Source organism: Physeter macrocephalus, chromosome 17 (genome assembly GCF_002837175.3).
Source record: "Physeter macrocephalus isolate SW-GA chromosome 17, ASM283717v5, whole genome shotgun sequence".
Lineage (NCBI taxonomy): Eukaryota > Metazoa > Chordata > Mammalia > Artiodactyla > Physeteridae > Physeter > Physeter macrocephalus.
The window spans coordinates 53,253,628-53,272,116 of NC_041230.1; the positions used below are offsets into that span (position 1 = coordinate 53,253,628).

At 51.9% G+C, this 18,489-nt stretch overlaps 2 protein-coding genes across 5 annotated transcripts in view; one reads left to right on the top strand and one right to left on the bottom strand.

The window, feature by feature from the left end:
• The window catches only part of MTHFSD (methenyltetrahydrofolate synthetase domain containing), a 145,949-nt gene that overhangs the window by 39,425 nt on the left and 88,035 nt on the right, over window positions 1–18,489 (bottom strand). For 2 of the 4 annotated variants that reach the window (XM_055079047.1, XM_055079050.1), the window contains 3 exons: window positions 17,241–17,336; window positions 10,295–10,502; window positions 2,889–3,107 (listed from right to left, as the gene is read on the bottom strand). The gene's annotated coding sequence lies outside the window, so the exon portion shown is untranslated. Of the gene's footprint in view, window positions 1–2,888; window positions 3,108–10,294; window positions 10,503–17,240; window positions 17,593–18,489 lie in introns of those variants that run through there. The other 2 variants (XM_055079049.1, XM_055079048.1) reach the window with 2 other exon arrangements.
• Window positions 17–2,878, top strand: FOXL1 (forkhead box L1). Its single transcript, XM_007109236.4, has one exon. It carries the CDS (start codon window positions 310–312, stop codon window positions 1,345–1,347), a length of 1,038 nt encoding a protein of 345 aa, XP_007109298.2. The 5' UTR covers window positions 17–309; the 3' UTR covers window positions 1,348–2,878.

Genomic DNA, 18,489 nt, shown 5'->3' on the forward strand with positions numbered 1-18,489 from the left:
GGAAAAGCTTGGAGTTTTTCAGCAATGAAATTTTAATTAATGTGGGTGGGCTGAGAACACAGCGACTGTTTATCATAGACAATTTATTTTCCAGCGCTAAGTCAACATATAATAGCAAACTTACAACAATTATTTAACATTTTTAAAGCCATGAAGAAGGGACAGAGCCCTGAGCCGCCGGGGAGAGCGGTAGAGCGGGAGGCAGGCGCAGGGCAGGCTCCCCTGGAGGGCCCTCGCGGCGCGGGGCACCGTCCCTAAGCCGCCTGGGTCGCCTGCGACGCCGGAGCGCAGCGCGGGCTCCCGCTCGCCATGAGCCACCTCTTCGGTCCCCGGCTGCCTGCTCTGGCCGCCTCTCCCATGCTCTATCTGTACGGCCCCGAGAGACCCGGGCTGCCTCTGGCCTTCGCCCCCGCGGCCGCTCTGGCGGCCTCGGGCCGGGTGGAGCCCCCGCAGAAGCCGCCCTACAGCTACATCGCGCTAATAGCCATGGCGATCCAGGACGCGCCCGAGCAGAGGGTCACCCTCAACGGCATCTACCAGTTCATCATGGACCGCTTCCCCTTCTACCAGGATAACCGACAGGGCTGGCAGAACAGCATCCGCCACAACCTCTCGCTCAACGACTGCTTCGTCAAGGTGCCCCGCGAGAAGGGACGGCCCGGCAAGGGCAGCTACTGGACGCTGGACCCTCGCTGCCTGGATATGTTCGAGAACGGCAACTACCGGCGCCGGAAGAGGAAGCCCAAGCCGGGCCCCGGAGCCCCGGAGGCCAAGCGGGCCCGCGCCGAGCTGCAGGAGCGCGGCGCAGAAGCGCAGCCGGAGGTGGGGAGCGGGGGAGCGCGCCCCCGCCCCGCGACCCCCATCCACGAGGGAGCGCCTGCGCGCCCCTCGCCCCTCCGGGAAGGCTCCTCTCCTCCGGCGTCCCTCCACTGGCCCAGGCCCGCGTCGCCCTCTGGGGACGCAGGCGACGCGCTCCAGGGCGCAGCGGCCGTGGCCGCCCGCCAGCCCGCGCGCACGGTGGATGGCTCGCGGTCCCCTCCGCGCCCCGCCTCCCGCAGTTCTCCGAAGAGCTCGGACAAGTCCAAGAGCTTCAGCATAGACAGCATCCTGGCGGGACGGCAGGGGCCAAAGCCGGCTGGAGGGGGCGAGCTCCTGGGGGGCGCCAAGCAGGGGCCCGGCGGCTGTCTGGGTGCCTCGCTTCTGGCCACCTCCTCCGGCCTCCGTCCACCTTTCAACGCTTCCCTGATGCTCGACCCGCACGTCCAGGGCGGCTTTTACCAGCTCGGGATCCCTTTCCTCTCCTATTTCCCTCTGCAGCTCCCCGACACGGTGCTTCACTTCCAGTAAAGCACACAGTGCCTGATCTTTCCCCTGCCCTGGTCTGAGCCTCTCGTGAGCGACCCAGGACCCCCACCGCTGGACAAAGAAGTCGCGTGTTTTTTAAGAAATGATTTCCTCCGCCGACTCCTGGGAAGTATTAGCAACCTCTGCGCAGGGACGGGCGCACTCCCCTGCCTCCTGCGAGGCGGACCTTCCCAGAACCCGGAGCAGCTTCGGAGATTTTAAAGACGCTGCCCACGCCGGGCCTTGGGCATCCCAGACCTCCTACCGCGGGAGCAGGAAAATTCCTTGACCTTAGGTCGGTCCCACTGGCTACCCAGACAGGCCCGGCGTGTCTGGGGAACGGGAGGGCCCAGCCAACCCGAGGGCACATACACGGCCGCAGTGTGGTCCTTTCTCTCTGAGAGCCACGGTCCGACCGTCGCCAGCTCGGCCGTCACCGTGGCCCCGGGCGGGCCTTGGCTTTGAGCTCGTCGGAGGGATGGGTGTTCACAGCTAGGTTTGTCCCTGAAGTCCAGGGAGAATTTTTCCCTTTTCCTTTCTAGATCGTAAAAGGAACATGCTATATTCTTCGGCTAAAACGCTTGATTCTTTTTACTGTTAAGGACTGCCCTCTGAAAACATCTGTATTAACAACTTCTATTAAGAAAGTGCACTCTATATAATTTAGCATTTTGTCGCATTATGATAGCTTGTTAATCAATACACATGTTCTCCAACGCATGTTACCAGCAACAGCCATCCTCCTATCTCTTTGCTTTTTTGTTTAAGGGGTCGAAAGATTTCTGGAGACACCGGAAGTGTGTCAGGGGGAGGGAAGATGTCTAAGACAGCGGAAGATTTTCCATTTCCATGTTATTTTCAAGATCTAGGCTTGACTGTTGCTACATTTTCCAGAATTGTGTAGTGAAGGACTACTTTTAATCGAAAGAGTTGGGTGAAACAGACACATGGAAAGCAAGTAGAGGGAGAGATGGGTTGGTGCCAGGAAGAGTAAGGGAGCCCACTGGCGTCTGCGGAGGCGGCTCCCTGGACCCCAAGGAACAGGAGGCTTTTGGTGGGAGGCTTCCCAGCCGGCTGCAACTGGCTCCTCCCTCTGAGTCCCAACCAGGCAGGCCCAGAGCCTGCAGCTAAATAAACACCTACGGAGGTGACTGGAAGTCTGGTGCGAGGGGTGGGAGGGAAGGCAGAGGGCCAAGACAAAGATCTGGTTATGAAAACTGAGATCTTCACAGCCCGGTACAGCTTGGAACTTTAGGGAAATGCATCTGACCTCTTATGGTGTCTCTCTTTGGGTTGTTTTGGTGGTTCCCAAACTTGATTTCCTGAACCTCCAGGTTACTTTAAATTTATCTGATGTGGGAAAAGCACAATAAGCCGTGAGTTCTTGGAGGGAGGTGGAGACAGTCTCTGAATTTTATAGAGCAGTTTCCAGGACATATAAAAGTGACCACAAGCTTTACATCAGGAGAGCCTGTCGGTTAATATGTTGGCTATTTTGGACAGGCAGAATAGTTTAATAACTAGTAGGCACAGAGCTGACTTACTGAGAATTCATCCTGAAGGCCGTGTGCTGTCCACCCACATGCATCCAAGACCGCTTTCCGCCCGGGCTGGTGGGAACGCTTTGGCGGGCGAGCTCCAGGGTCCTTGATGTTAAGAACTTTGATGAGATCCCATTGTTGAGATCCAGGATCAATGTGATTAACTTAAAATGTGGTGGAAGGGCCGTCATTCGATATTTGGTTATCCCGAAGTCTCAGCCTCTGTGAATAAAGTTGTTTTTTCGTTAACCTCTCAGTGACTGGTTCAATGGATTACTGGGGGGGGGGGGGGATAAACAAACAGTGTAATAAGAAAGGGGAGCCTGGGATTATATCTCGGAACCCCAGCAGTGTCTCTGGAGGCTCTGGCTTCCGAGGGAGGGTACACAAACGTGGACTGGAGGGTAGGAGCTGAAAACCCCAGGACTGGTGGATGCCGCCTGAATGTCAGCAAAAAGATGAAGATTCTGCTGTGTAGGATAGATTTTCAATGTTTTCTTTTTATGTTCGGTTTGAGATCTTGTGTGTTTTGTTAATTTACGACGGCTGTTTTCTGGAGAAGCAAATTATCGAATACTGTCATTTTAAAAGGATGGTATCTTAGAGTTACCGTTCCAAAAAGTATAGTACAAACATTATTTTTATGGCAAAGAAAAAAAAGGCAGGAGTATGTATCACTTGGTAAGGGTGTTTATATAGACAGAAAGAGGAATTCTGTTAGCTAATCCTCACGTTCATCTGGTTTAGGAAAGCAAAGAGAAACGGACGGTGGGGTCATTCCTGTGGATTCTGTACAATTCCATGTGTATTCCTTCCTACTGAAGAGGAAGAGGGGCTTTGGGGCCTAGCAAGCCACATAGCTGCTCTAATGCTCCAGTCTCAGTCATGTGCTCCAAATTATGGATCCATGACAGCAAGGAAAGGTTTCTACTCTTCATAACAACAAAATCACCTAGATTTCAAGTAAACTAGAAGCGACCAAATCGTTCTGTTCTTTGGCAACCTGAAGGATACCTCAGCGTTCTCATCTAAACAAAGGGAACAGATTCTGTTTCCTGTAGATGATCTTTGGTTTAAGCCTTGATCACACACACACACACACACACACACACACACACACACACACACGAGTACACTGATAATAGGGGATATGGCAGGTGTATGTACAGTGATAAATGTGTATGTATACATGTATGTATATACATGTATATATGTTTTACACACACAAATGGCCAGAAGTTCACCTTCATTGCATAGCTGGGACAGATAAACTCAGATCAAGCGCTGAATTCCTTTAGATTTACACAAGTTTTGGTACTTTGGGAAAGATTTTGTTTTTCTATATACTTTGAACAAGGAATACTTTAGCTTTTTGCACTATTATAGTGAAACTAACAGGGACTTTACAAAAGACTCTTGGAAGACATACCCACCTGAGACCTTTACCTTCCCAACTTTTGCAAGGGGCTTCACAAAGGCCTTTTGCTTTGTCTGCTCGTGGGTATTACCTGGCTCTTGTGGAAGCCGATGGCCTCCGGGGTCTTACATGCCCCATAAGGTTTTCCAGAATCGGAACAGGATGTGTTTTGCCATTTTCCAATACAGCCGCTTCTCTCTGGAAAGAAGCCCGCCCCGTGGTCTCTACCATTCCGTGAAGAGCGGTCAGTGTCTGTGCACGTGAGGGTCAGTGAATTAGCCACGTGTGGTGCCGTTGTTATAGCTGAAGGCCAGCGCCCAGCCGCCCAGGCCGCACCCACGAGAGAGCCACGACGCGGTGTACTTCCCGTCTTCATGGTGGCTGGGGTTGTGCTTCCGTGAAGCAGGGGTTGTGCTTCCGTGAAGCAGGGGTTGTTTCACAGAGTCAAAAATACACATGATAATGAACCAAGTTTATTATTAAAATTGAAGAACATGAGTTTGTTGGAAAAGTAAAATTCTTTTTATCCACATTTCAAGCAGTCGTTATGCCTGAACGGCCAAGTGTCAAGTTCTCCTCTACACTTGTCTTTATCCAGAGGCCCCGGACTCGGGGCTCTGCAGGGTCAGACACATCCCATAGATTGTACAGTGACCTGGAGGGGTCCATAGGGAGTGGTGGGGCCTGGGCCCAACCGGGAGGGTCTGTCTCTTCCACTGGCGTCCAGCTGCCAACCGCCCTGCGAAAACCACACAAGTGGTTCACCCGCCAGATGTGGATGCAAACCCAGGGTGTACACTGTGGTGGTCAGATGAGACCAAGTGGAAAATTCACTTCTTCCCCTGGAAGGTGGCTGGAGAGAGGGAGGTGGGAGGGCCTGTCCTAAGTACTGGGGATGGGGGGACATTATCAACTCAGGTGTCTTGATTTACCCTGGCAGTGATAGGGGAGGGCAAAGGGTAGGCACTGGGGCAAAGAGTCCGTCCCAACCTCCTCTTCCCATAGCGTGAACCAGGGTTCCAGCAGGACACAGAAACCTACTTAGGTGAACCACGGGAAAGGAGCCGTTGCGGGGGACTCTACTCACAGGGGAGTGCAGGGGAGTAGGTGGAGGGAGTGTAGCTGTGGCCACAGCGCTGGCGCAGGCGGGAGCCCAGGAGAACGACCTGACTTCTCTCCTCTTCTGCCTTCCAGCCTCATGATCGGCTAACCCCCACCAGGAGTCCAGCCTACAGGGAACCCCGGGTGATACAGTCCACAGGGCTCAGCCTGCTGGGGCAGAGAGGGGTAGAGAATGCACCAGGGTGGGACCGAGGCAGACAGAGCATGGCCAGCACAGTGGAGGGTCCTGCCTCTGGGCCCAGATGGTGGCAGCTGCCCGGACCACACTGTTGATGTCCGGGGGCCAAGACCAGGATGTCTGGGACAATACCGGCGGCTGCATCTGGCATTCTCGGAGACTGGATTCTCCCGTCTGGCAAGCTTCCGGGAGAAGGTGGTTCTAGACCCTAACCTGAGGGCCTCTTGGGTGGGCAGAGTTTGGACTTAGCTCCCGAGGGCCCTGGCCCTGGCCATACAGTCTCCGCCTTCTCACCTCTGAGCCGGGAAAGGACTTGCTGAGTTGCTGGGGGCCGCGATGACTGTACATAGTTTGTATCCATTTGCCGAGCATTTAAAACAAAGTGACTCCTTCCTGGCTCGTGCGAGGAGTGCGACTGATGCCGTGTTACTCTTCCAGAATGTGTGGCCCACACGATGGTGAGGGCGTCCTCCAGCCGGAGTCCGGGGAAGGGACACAGAGGAAGTGTCTCGGCCGGAGGTCAGGCCCTCTGGGAAGACGCCCTGCTGTCCACAAGACCATGTCACCTTGGACAACACCAAGTTTAAAGCCTGACTTAGGTCCTCATGCTGTGCAGAGTGAATATGACACATGTCCTGTCTCCCCAGCATCCTGGGATCACAGTTCCCTCCCAGGTAGTGGTCACCTTCTACTGTTCCACAGGTCTCTCTAGACACACCTACTAGTGAGGAAAACCCCTCTCATTGATGTCTTATTGACTCATTACCATTCAGTAATCTGATGTTCAGACGAAGGTGGGGAGGGGTATGTTAGCCTTGTCAAGAGTGAGCCCGCCAGACAAAGAATAATAACCCAGCTCTGCTCTGACTTGCTGTGTGACATCAGCAAAATGACTTAACCCTTCTGTGCCTTAACTCTCTCATCTGTACCAATGGAGGCAACGTCAGTAACTGCCTCATCGAGCTGTTGAAAGGAGTAAATTTAATGATGGGTATAAATTCCTAGGACAGCACCTGACCCAGTTCTCATCTGCAAAATGGGACTAATCGTAATGCCTTCTGCATCGGGCAGTTCTCAGAATTAAATTAGTTAATATATACACATAAAATATCTGGCATGTGGGAGGCATTCGGTAAATGGGAGGTCTTGTCTCTGTATATAGATGTAGCCTCTAATCTAAACACTTTTGTTTTACAAGTCCATTTGTGAACCCACAACTCTGCTCACATTCCATAACTCCTCCTGGGCTGACTTCTTCAGCTCTTCCTCCCGGGCAGGCTGGCAGCCATTTTCATCTCTTCCTTGCAGTGCTGTATCTCTTGAGATGATCCAAGCGTTTGAACACAAAACCAAAAGCAAAATAAGCCGCCACACGCGGCAGGGGATCCTAGGAAACCACAGGAGAGCGATTTTCACAAGCTGAGGAGGGCGAGTCCTTTGGTGTTTCCTTGCCTTGCCCAGGAGCTTAGAAGGAGCTTCCCAGGGCTGGCCGTCCAGCCATAGTGAACTCAGGGGCCTTGGGAATGAATAAAACTCTTCATTTCTGCCCTCCCCCCACCCCAGCACCAAGACCACGCCTGTTGATCAAAGAGAGGCTCCACCCCTCTCCTGGGGACAAAGGGACCAGACTGGGAGCAGCTTTTCCTAAATTCATGCGTTTCATAGCCCGCCTTATAAAGTGTAAGGAACATTTCTTTAAATGCTGTGGCTAAATATAGCAGGGGCCGGGTCAGCTAGAACATTTTTAGAAAGCACATTACAAATCAGGAATGTTTTAGAGAAATAAATAAACTTTCCCACATTTTTGGACTTTGCGTCGGCCCTGCAGGCTCCATCTTGAGAGCATGATGTGAGGTGGGGGAGATGAATAACTCACGTTGGGCTCTTGCGGGTGCCCGGAGCACCCTGCAAGCGGCTGCTCCTTCCCTTCCTTGGGCGTGGGGCTCTAGGACAGGGGTGGGGTGGGCATGGGAGAGACTGTCAGGCTAGGGACCGCTCAGCGTCTGAATAAGGGCCGCTCAGTGACATAAGGAAGACGGGATTAAGGAGAAGTACATCTGTTCCCCGTGCGTTTCATTTCTTGTCCCTGCTGTCTGTTCCGGGGGTTCACTGGCCTTCCACATGGGGTGAGAACAAACCCAGGGGGCCGTGTGCCCACCCCTCTGTTGCAGGATGACCTCCCGGTGCTTGTGTCCTGTTCCCAAGGGCTCCCATTCCGTTGGCCTCTGGTGGGACCAGACGGCGTGCTTCTAAAAGCTCCTCAGGGGAGTCTGCCCTGCAGCCAGGGTTGCGAGCCACTGTAGCGAGGTACCAACGCCATCAGGCGGGTCTCCGGGGGTGAAGGAATCGTGCAAAGCAGGCTGTTCATCTCTTACTCTTTCTTACTTATCCACATTTGTACTCAATTTCCACTTGGTCAAAATAGACTCTCAGCTTCTCTCCACGAACGAAAGCATCCTTTTTCTATTTCTTCAGGTAGAGTCGCCTCCACCAAAACACTCGAGGAAGTTACATGTGTTCACGCAAGAAGTGTGGAATATTTCGAAGAGTACTAAAAAGAGACCCAATGTGTGATCACATGACCACCTGTAATAATGCCACCGCCAGAGATTATGGCTGGTATCTCCCCCCTAGACTGTATATACATCCGTGTCGACCATAGATACACCATTGATAGTAGATCTGTATGTATATATACAAATCGTTCTTCACTACATCACCGCAGCCACCACCGCCATCGTCATCACCGCCACCGTCACCACAGAGCTTTTCTGCACACGCAGAGTGCCGGGGAGGTACTGTAAGGCCTCTGACGGCACAAGCCTTTAATTGCTGACAGCCTGGCCACACAAAGATGAACTGAAAATAGATCTGTTTATTTATTTATTAACACCTTTTGTTTTGAGATAATTGTAGATTCATGGGAAGGTGCGAAGAAATGCACAGGGAGGTGAAAGAGACTTATTTTGTACAAACATTTTTATAGCCCTTTTCTCATTTAAATTTAACCACCTGTGGCATCACCATGATCTCCATTTACACAGACACGGACACAGACATGTACGTACACACACACACACACACACACACACACACACACACACACACACAAACATTCTCACCTCTTCCAATTTGTTGTACTGTGTAAGTTCAAGGTTACTTAAAAATTGCTTCTATTAGAAAATTTTAGAGCAGACCTTGCTTGCCAATAAAACGTCCTTAGAAAGGTATTGCCAAGGAACTCTGTTCATTTTTCTGTTGTTTGTTTTCAGGGTCTTTGCTTACACACACACACACACACACACACACACACACACAGACACACTCTCTCTCTCTCTCCCTCTCTCTCTCTCTCTCTCTCTCTCTCTCTCTCAGAGAGACAGGTGTCTTGCACCAAGGCACCTGGCTAGTCAGGCTCAGAGTCAGTCCCGGAGCACATGGCCAGCACCGAGGCTCTTTCTGACCCCCTGCCATGAGGTCGGGACCAAGGAGGGGGACAGAGACTCCCACCACATGACCAATGGTCGACAGACGCAATCTGCACCCTCGAGGTCCCCTCCCTCCCCATCACGGGGGAGCCACGCCAGCACCTAAGCTCCAGTCTTTTATTGGTTTTCACGGTTCCAGCAGTTACGGGTAGAGCTGCGAGTGAGAACTCGACTTTTGCTGTCTGTCTGGACGAGTGGATCGCTACCTGCACTAAGCACTGGAATCCCCAGGGGGTCTTTAAAAAAATGCCGACGGCCGGGTCACAGCCCCAGATGGTCTTTTAGGATGCCCTCCCCCACCCCCCGCAATGAACCTAGTGTGCAGCTGGCGTCGGGAAGCAGTGGTTTTGGTATCAGTAAGGAGAGGCTTAAGGTCAAGGGCCTGGATTATTCAGAAAAACCTCTGGGCATGAAGAAACAGAGAGGTGGGTTTCGGGTTGAATGAGGCAGCCCAGCTGCTGACACTGATCAGGGCTCACGGCCTCCCCGCCTCCTTGCACGCTGTCTGGGGAGGAGGCACTGAGCACACCACCTCTTCGAATCATTTCAGCAGCCCTGTGAGGCTGCCTCGAGTCTCCCAACCTGACGGAGGAGGAATCAAGGCTGGGTGAGCGCACAGCACACAGTCAGGGAGAACCCGGGTCAAACATTCAGGCCATTTGTTCCTAAAGCTCCGGCTCTCTTTCACAACACCTTCGCCGCACAAGCTAGTGTTTCACAAATATCCACCCACGTTCAGCTGGGGGTAAAGCAAGCACGTGCATTTAAAGATATGCACAAAGGAGTAAAAGAATGTGTTTTCCCATGATCAGGAACTTGTTCCAAGTGCCTCTGTCATCAGAATAGCTTGTCATTCTCCATCCATCAAACAGCCATTAAGTACCAGGCCTGCGACACACCTTCGCCATATACAAATGGACCAGACCCCGGTCCTGTCCTCGAGGGCCTTATATTCAGGTGGGGAAAACTAGCAAAGCAAACTGACAGGCACCAGCTGATGCACTGTTGACATTTACGGTTCCTCAAAATCTTTAAAATACTCTCCATTTCCTGAGAGATTCCCATTCTTTCAAGCCGGTCTTTCAAATAGAAGAAGAAAAGAAAGAACCCCCCGCTCGTCTCTGTGTGCCAGGATGGGGCCCGCCATCAGACATACAGCTGTGACCTTGGGGGCCAGGTGGGCAGGGAGGAGGGCATAGTGTACCTGCTTTGACGCTGCAGACCGCGAGAGTGGTCCCGGGACCGGGAGCCGTGAGAGCCGCCCGAGACTTGAAGTCCTTGGATCCTACCGGAGGTGCTCGCTTCCGTGGTGGCCGGCCCTGCGGTACTGGCAGGGATTCACTCCTGGGAGCTCAGCTTGGAATCCACTTTGCAAAGATCCTGTGAGCTACTTGCAAATTCTTTCTGTGTAACTGAACGAGAGTTTGCAGTAAAAACGTAAGCTACCCCCAAAGTGACAAGACCTATGAGGGGCTAATCATCACTTTAGTATTTGCTGAGTACTACTCGGTCTCTGCTGGGGGCTGGTCTAAGGATAATACTTGGCATGTATTATTACTCACTCACTTTTCCCCAGGCCCTGTGAGTTAGGGACGGTAGTTTTCCCTCCTTAACAGGTGAGGCAGCAGGTTTAGAGAGCTTAGTCACTTCCCAAGGTCTCGTAACCCATACATGGCAGAGCTGGGTCTGGATTCAGGCTCTCCGGCTCTGAAGCAGCTGTCGAGCTCTGTCCTGAGGCCTTTATGTGCACAATCTCTTTCATTTTGAAATGAACCTGGGAGCTGGGGATTACTGTGTTCAGTTCACCTGTGGCATTTTACTAGCGCGCTCCCCAGGTTGCAAAGCGAATCCTTGGCAAAGTATCAGACCCAAGCATACCTGTCTTCAAAGCTCGTAGCTGCTCTTCAGTATCACCTGACCGGGTGCGAAAGTAGTGGGCCTACAGGGCAAACACCTCCTCACCTCTTAAAGTGAAGGACACAGGCAGGGAACACACCGCCTATCAAAGAGCATCCTATATGAGGTTCTCAGTCGGGTCTGCGCATCAGAACCATCCAGGGAGCTTACCAAAACGTGCTTCCCAGACTCCTCTCCCAGAGATGCTAGGGCATTTGGCCTGTGTGGGTTGCATGACCACCTGGTGATTCTAGTGTGGAATAACCATTGACCTCATCTGGTCCAGCAGTGGTCTAGTAGGCTGGTTCTCAGCTGGGGGCCCTGGGGCAGCTGGCAATGTCTGGAGACAGTCTGGGTTGCCATAACCAGGGGAGGGGTGCTAATGGCGTACTAGGGTGTTGAGGGATGCTGTTGGACAGCCTACAAAGCACAGAACAGCCCCTCACAATGGAGAATTATCTGACTCTACAGTCCTGAGGTTTGAGAAACCCTGTATATTCCCTTTGTGAGATCGCCACACCCAAAGAACAGAGCTAGTGGCGTAGACACATTTCCATCTTCTTCCCATCTCTCTGGGGTTTTCAAGCTAAAGGGCCATAGAATGCTTCTTGATCAGGGACGTATATTTGGATCTTCTAGACCAGTGAGCCAAAAAAGAATAACTTAACAGTTTTAGCAGCCACCTTAAAAAAGAAAAATGGAAAGGAAGCAGGTAAAGTTCATTTTAGGGAATCTATTTTATTTAACCCCCCCTATCCAAGACATTATCATTTCAGTGTGAACTTAATATAAAAAATTATCGACATGCCTTTACATCTTTTTGGCACCGAGTCTTGGAAATCTGGTGTGTATCCTGCGCTAATGGCACATCTTAACGAGATAAGCCGCACTTCTTGAACTCGAGAGCGATGCGTACGTACTTAGCCGCAGCCCCGCTGGACGGCACAGCTTCAGATTCCCTTTGGTTGACCTTTCACACACGTTTATAGAATTCTGCAGCTCTTTAGATTACCTATCCCAACTGCAATCAGGTCATTATTTGCCCAGTGATGAGTTTCGCATCTGTCCCCCCCCACCATGCGATGTGCTCCGTGAGGGCAAAGGTTACGTCATTTTCTGTTCTGCCCCCTTTTTCCTATCTGTCCAGCCTAGTGCCTGCCACTCAGCAGGCGTCCAAAAAAATGTCTGTTAACGGGACTGCACTTTTTCCACGCCTGGCTCTCCTGCCAGAGCGGGCGTCCCTCAGCTTGCTGTAACCCGGTGCTTGGTGCATAACAGACACTGAATATTTGTAGGAAAATCACGTGAAGGCACTTGTCCGACTCCTGATGCTTCTTTCCATACAGACTGTTCTCTGCTCCTTTACTCACTCAGCCCAGGACGGGCGGGTGGTGGGGCTTATCAGACGGGTAAACACGCGTAGAGCTAGGCAGGCATCCGGGGTCCCAGCCTGGCTTTTTCCCCCTGGGAGTGAGCTGCCCTCTATCTTGCTCTCAAGGGTCTGCCCACTCCCCACCCCAACTCTGGGGTGGAGGCTTCTCCAGAGTCCAGAGGGGCCACCGACTAGCGGGCAAGTCTGCTGCTCACCACGGATACAACCCCCCGTCTCCAGCTGAGCTTTCGAAATAAATGTTTTTGACTTCTCTCGGCCCAATCCTGTCATTTCCCGAAGGGTTCCGAATTCAGGCAATCTCCTGGTTTTCCTGGCGAGGACCCCACTGAGGAGCAGGGAGGGGAAGTGAATTCCCCAGGGCACAGAGTTACATAGTGGAGGGTCCCGTGGGGGCGCCCGGCTCCCAGTCTGGAGGGCAGGGGGGGCTTAGGCTGCAGCTCATGAGAAAAATGCCTGTCTCGACTCCGGACGCGCCTCTGTGGGCAAAGACCTCCCCGAAGAATCAAAGAGGAGGGCCGTCTTTACAGCACCGTGCGCCAGACCCAGGGGTTCCATATTTAATCTCCGCGACTTCCCAGAGGGGCAGGGAGAACGTTCAAGCTGCAGGCGTGACCTCTGGATTTACGGGTTGGCGAGTGAGTCGTATCCCAGTCCCCGCTGGCGAGAGGACGCTCCTTGGCAGCTGCAGCTGTGTGGGTGGGGGCGGGGAGGGCGAGGATCCAGGAGGTGGAGTGGCAGCTGGGTCCTGTGAGAAACAGGAAGAGCCCTTCGAGCTCCATTAAGAGCAAGCGGCTGTCTTTCCCAGCAACAGAAATTCTCCACGGGCCCCATAACTCATACCGTGGAGGCGAGCCTGAAATCAGCTCCAAGAAGCTGCACTCGGTACCACCACACGATTAGGACGTGCGTGTGTGTGGCCGCGTGTGCGTGGCCGCGTGTGCGTGGCCGCGTGCGGCAAGGTTGGAAGGCAGAAAGAGACTTTGCGGGGGATCAAGAATCTCCATCACTGACTCTCCCTCTGCCCCCGGATTGCGGGTGCGTGGCCGCGTGTGCGTGGCCGCGTGTGCGTGGCCGCGTGTGCGTGGCCGCGTGTGCGTGGCCCACGATTAGGACGTGCGTGTGTGTGGCCGCGTGTGCGTGGCCGCGTGTGCGTGGCCGCGTGTGCGTGGCCGCGTGTGCGTGGCCGCGTGTGCGTGGCCGCGTGCGGCAAGGTTGGAAGGCAGAAAGAGACTTTGCGGGGGATCAAGAATCTCCATCACTGACTCTCCCTCTGCCCCCGGATTGCGGGGACCCCCGCCAGCATCCAGCACAGCTTCATGAGGATCCTAAGGACCCCTTCGGTGTCTCCGAGTGCTTCCCAGGACTTTGTTTTCATTAGCTAAGCAATATGTAATAATAGTTGTTAAAATAATTGTATTTCTGTTTTTACATCTGTAAAGATTAAGTTAAACAGTATGAAGCCCATTAAAGTATTTCATGACACGCTGCCGTGAACGGCCCTTCATTCCCTCTGCTACTATTATTCCAGAGTAAACTTCAGAGATCGGGCGGCTGCCACGAAGGGTTATTTATAGCGGCTCATTCATCAATAAAAAACTTCAAAAGGAATCTGTTACTCTTCTATTGGGAAGCCAAAGAAAACTCACATAAAGACAGCCCTGTTAAGAAACAAAGCGGAGCGACCGCAGGACATTTAGTTAAGTAAAATCCTGATTTCTAACAAATACCATGTCGCAAAAAGAGATTTCCAGCAACATGAATCCATTTAAGCAGCTGGGCTCCCATTGGATAGTTAAAATAAGCTGTTAAACAGTTGTATTTACGTTGGCTTCAAAGGCCCTGAGTCTCCTCTTTGGGTTTTAAAAGCGTAAGAGGTCTGTGATCCTGACATAGTGAAGCAGGCCTTTTTTTCATCTTAAGAAGGCGCAGGGGACGGACACATCCCTGCGCCTATGGGGTATGGTCTGATCTACGGTTTTCTCGGCTCTTGGCGTGAAACTGGACCGGGGAGTGGAATAGAGTCTTCCACGGTGGGAAGACCGTTTATTGAGCACTTACTGTGCTCCTGGTACTGCCCCGTCGAAGCAGGTGTTGCTGGCTCCATTTTGCAGATGGGAAAACCACGGTTGAGGCAGGTGGAGCCCATTACCCATCACGCCGGGCCGTCTGTAGGATCCCGTCTTCGGTGGCATCTTAGAATTGTAGCGCTTGGTTCGGTATTGGACCTTGAAGCGTGATGAGACGCTGCCGTCTGCACGTTCACGAGCGAAGCGACCGTGAAGACCAACCCCGAGATGTCGGTGGAGACGCACAGACAACCGGAGCCCTGGCATTTCGCTGTTTCTGTGCCTTGACGCCAGACAGGTTCTGGGAGGCACGATGCTGGGTTGCAGAAAGGAAACTGCCTTTGAAGGACTCGGTCACAGAGACATCTTGTCCTTCTGGAGGTGGAGGCTGGAGGGTGGGTGACGACACAGTCCGGAGCCTCCGTAATTGTCGGGCAGCTAGCGAGTGCTGGGAACTCTGCCAAGCGAGAGCAGCAGAGGCCTCCGTCATTTATTTTTTCCAGCCTCGTGATGTAAATACCAACAACAGGCCCATTTTACAGATGAGGAGATTGAGGCTCAGTAAACGAATTTGCTCACGGTTACCCAGCTGGGAGTTCACAGAGCAGGGCTTGGCCTCTGCGCTGGAGGTCAGGGCGGGGGCGGCCTCTCCTTGGCTAACAGCAATGGGAGGCTTTGGATTCAGACAGGCCCGTGGTGACTGGTCACACAGGTTGTCCACTGCTCAGAGCTGGCCGAGGGCTGAGCTAAGGCTGAACATCCAGCCCGTGCATCTTGGAGGAGAGGCGCCTTCTGGGTTCCAGATGGCCCGGGAACCAGGCCTATCTGGACTGGAAACCTGGCTTTGCTCCTTGTTACCAAGTTATTCAGCCTCTTGGAGCCTCAGATTTCTCATCCCTCAGATGGGGTAATGACATCAGGGCGGTGGTGAGGATGGAGCGGGATGAGGTCGTTTATCTTCAGGGACCGGCAGAGCGTTAACAACCCCAACGGCGGGCTCTGACCGAACGCGTCCCCTGGGCCAGACCAACGCCGACAGCCTTCGCGTAGAAACCCATGCAGCCCCTCCAACCACACGCGCAGGTGGGAGCTACGAGCATCCTCGTTTTATAGACGAGCCAGCTGGGCCACAGAGGGGTTCGGTAGCTAACTCAGCGCTGCACGGCTCTACGTGGCATGCAGGCCGGCCCTGAGTCCACTCTCTCACCGCTCCTCACATCCACCTCTTTAGCGGGTCCTCCGTGAACGTGATGGATTAGGCGCCACCCCGTAGATAGCATTGACATGCATGCCGAGAACTGGTGCTTATTCTAGGAACACGGGGGCCACCGATGCATTTCTGCACCCCTCTCGGGACTCCATCCACAAGGATTCTCATCGTCAGCTGTGCTCTAGAATGTTTTCTGGTTGTGCAACACGTGATCTGAGATGCGGCCTGTGTGTGGCCTGGGAATGGGGAAGCTTGGCGCCCACCCCCCTGCGTTGCTGCTGTGTATCCCGACACGTGACCCCGGGGGCGCCCTGTGCCCTCAGCACTCAGTTTCCTCACCTGTAACAAAACAGAGCTGCCTCCAGCGCTGGCTGAGGGCTGCTCTGTTGTCACCTGCTCGGGGTGTCCACATTTGAGCGCAGAGGGACCCCTGAGTACATGCCTGACCACAGGCCTCCCTCTAGAGGGACTTAAAGAACACGTGCTTGGTTTCTGTCCAGAGCCTGAGGGAGGGGCCCCATCTCGGACCCAAAGCTGTGACTACATTACTTTCTTTTGCTGAGCGCCCTTTGGGTTCCCCACAGATGGCTACAGGGTGGGTTTGGAGGGGGTCTCTAATTGGGGGTGGGGACCTGAACAGAATGGAGATGCTGCCTTCTGCAATTTCCCTTAATTTCCTCTAAGGCAGTTATCAAGAAGAACGGCGGCTACAAAGACCAGAGCCCCTTTATGGCACCGCTGGCCGGAGCTTCAGCTCACAGCTTTCCGGTGCGCGGAGGGGAGGCCTGTCCTCGTTGGATGGAGGAGAAGGTAACAGCCACCCTGGCGAGGCGTCCCCTACTTGTTCAGCAGATCCTTTCCCAAGATCCGCTGTGAGCACTGGATGAATTCAGCTGCAGTTTGGATTTGCCAACCACCTCACACTGTTTTTAAAATGCTTGGGGTCTGATAAAACTGAAAAAGATATTTGCCGAGCTCCATTCCCCTTCATTTTTTAAACCCATGTGGATTTTAAGGGGAATTTAATCCATATGTTTCTGATTCATTTGCTCTTAACTCATCAAAACCTTGTTTCAAAAAAGCTATTTGATGTCCAAGGAGCTTTTGGAGTTGGGTTTTAAATCTTTTAAAGTCCTCCCTTCCTGGCTTTGAAATGAGATGTTGCCGTTTGCCAAGCATAAATGAGCTCCCTAGCTGAAAAAAGGTTCATGTTTGGTTCACAATTAGAGAACTGTGAATTCTCAGGGGGCTGTGAAATGGGCAAAACCTGCCTCCTTTGAAGACCGGTCAGGACCCCCTCCCCTAAAGCCAGGACCAGGGTCCCACCGCCTCTGGGTCCAGGAGTCACGCCACTGGCTGGGTGAGGGACAAGAATGACGGATCCTTTTACTTTAGCACCTCGATTCTATCAGCCCAGAGAAGGGCAGCCTGGGAGATGTTTTTGAGGACTGGGCTCCACACATTTGAGGAGAATATAACTTAGGAGGGACTTACATGTTTATAAAGTGTGATTTATTTTAAACTTTTTATAATGGAACCTTTAAAACATATACAAGAATAGAGAATGTCCTCATGTACTACTCACCAAGCTTCAGCCCTTATCAGCTCAGTATCAACCTTGACTTTGAGATGAATCCTGGATTTTCTATCATTTCATTCTTCTATATTTCTGTCCATATCTCTAGAACATAAAGAAAGACCCTTTAAAAGTCCACAATACCCTGATCACAAATTGGCAATAAATTCCTGAATGTCATAAAAATCCTGATTAATTTCCCCCTATTTTCTCATAAGTTATAAAAATTGCGTCCTTTGAATCAGGATCTAAACGAAGCCATACACTGCATTTGGTGGCTTTTTGTCCTTTGGTTTCTCTCTTCTTTTTTTCTGTTGGCAATTTATTTGTTGAAGGAATAGGTCATTAATCATGTGGCATTTCCCACATTTTGGATTTTTCTGATTACATTCTTGTATTTAACAAGTTTCTCTTCCCCTAAAAATGCAACTTCTTAAGGTTTAGGTTTTTGAAAAACTTGAGAGTCAATTCTAGTAGAACAATATTTTACATTTTGATAGGCTTAATATTTCCTTTTTTGTACCTTGAAATATCCCCTTTGGCCCTATATTTAACTCCATTCTCTGAGTATTACTCCCCCAACCCATCTCTCTCTCTCTCTCTCTCTCTCTCTCTCTCTCACACACACACACACACACACACAAATACACACACACGTACATTTTTGTTTTGCTTATTTGGTGCCACAGTTAAAAGACATCAAATGCTGCAGTGGCAGGACCCTGTTCCATTATGTACTAAGACCCGGAAGGAATAAGGGGGCAGGAAAAAGCAGAGATATCCTGAAAATGAACACACAACCATAATAAACATGCTTTTCCATATTTGATTTTGCGTGTTAACATGTCATGAGTCACCCAGTGAGAAAGCTTTCCCCCTTTCCATTCTCCTCCGTGCCATCTGATGGCATCAAGGAGAGTCTCAGCCGGTGGGGCCGTGGTCTTTCTTCCCTCTAACACCTGCCAATCTTCTCAGGTAAGGAAGGCAGATCAAGGGCTCGGGGTGGAGCCGTGGCCAGGTAACAATATCTAGCTAGGGCTGAACAGAATTGCTTTGCTTTCCTTGTACCTGCTTTTGTTTACAATCTACATATCAAGAGATACAGACTGTCAATCATCAGCCATACTTCAACGTTTACTTTTAAAGTAAAAAGCGAGAGTCGACTTAAAGGAAAACATTAATGAAATCGTGGAACAGTGGTTTGTGCTTTGGTAAGCCTCACACTCCCGGTGCTGGCTGATGTTTGGCAAGCAGTGCA

What these genes read in the sequence shown, in the direction of transcription:
- FOXL1 (XM_007109236.4), top strand. Translation starts at nt 310, where the DNA reads ATGAGCCACCTCTTCGGTCCCCGGCTGCCTGCTCTGGCCGCCTCTCCC.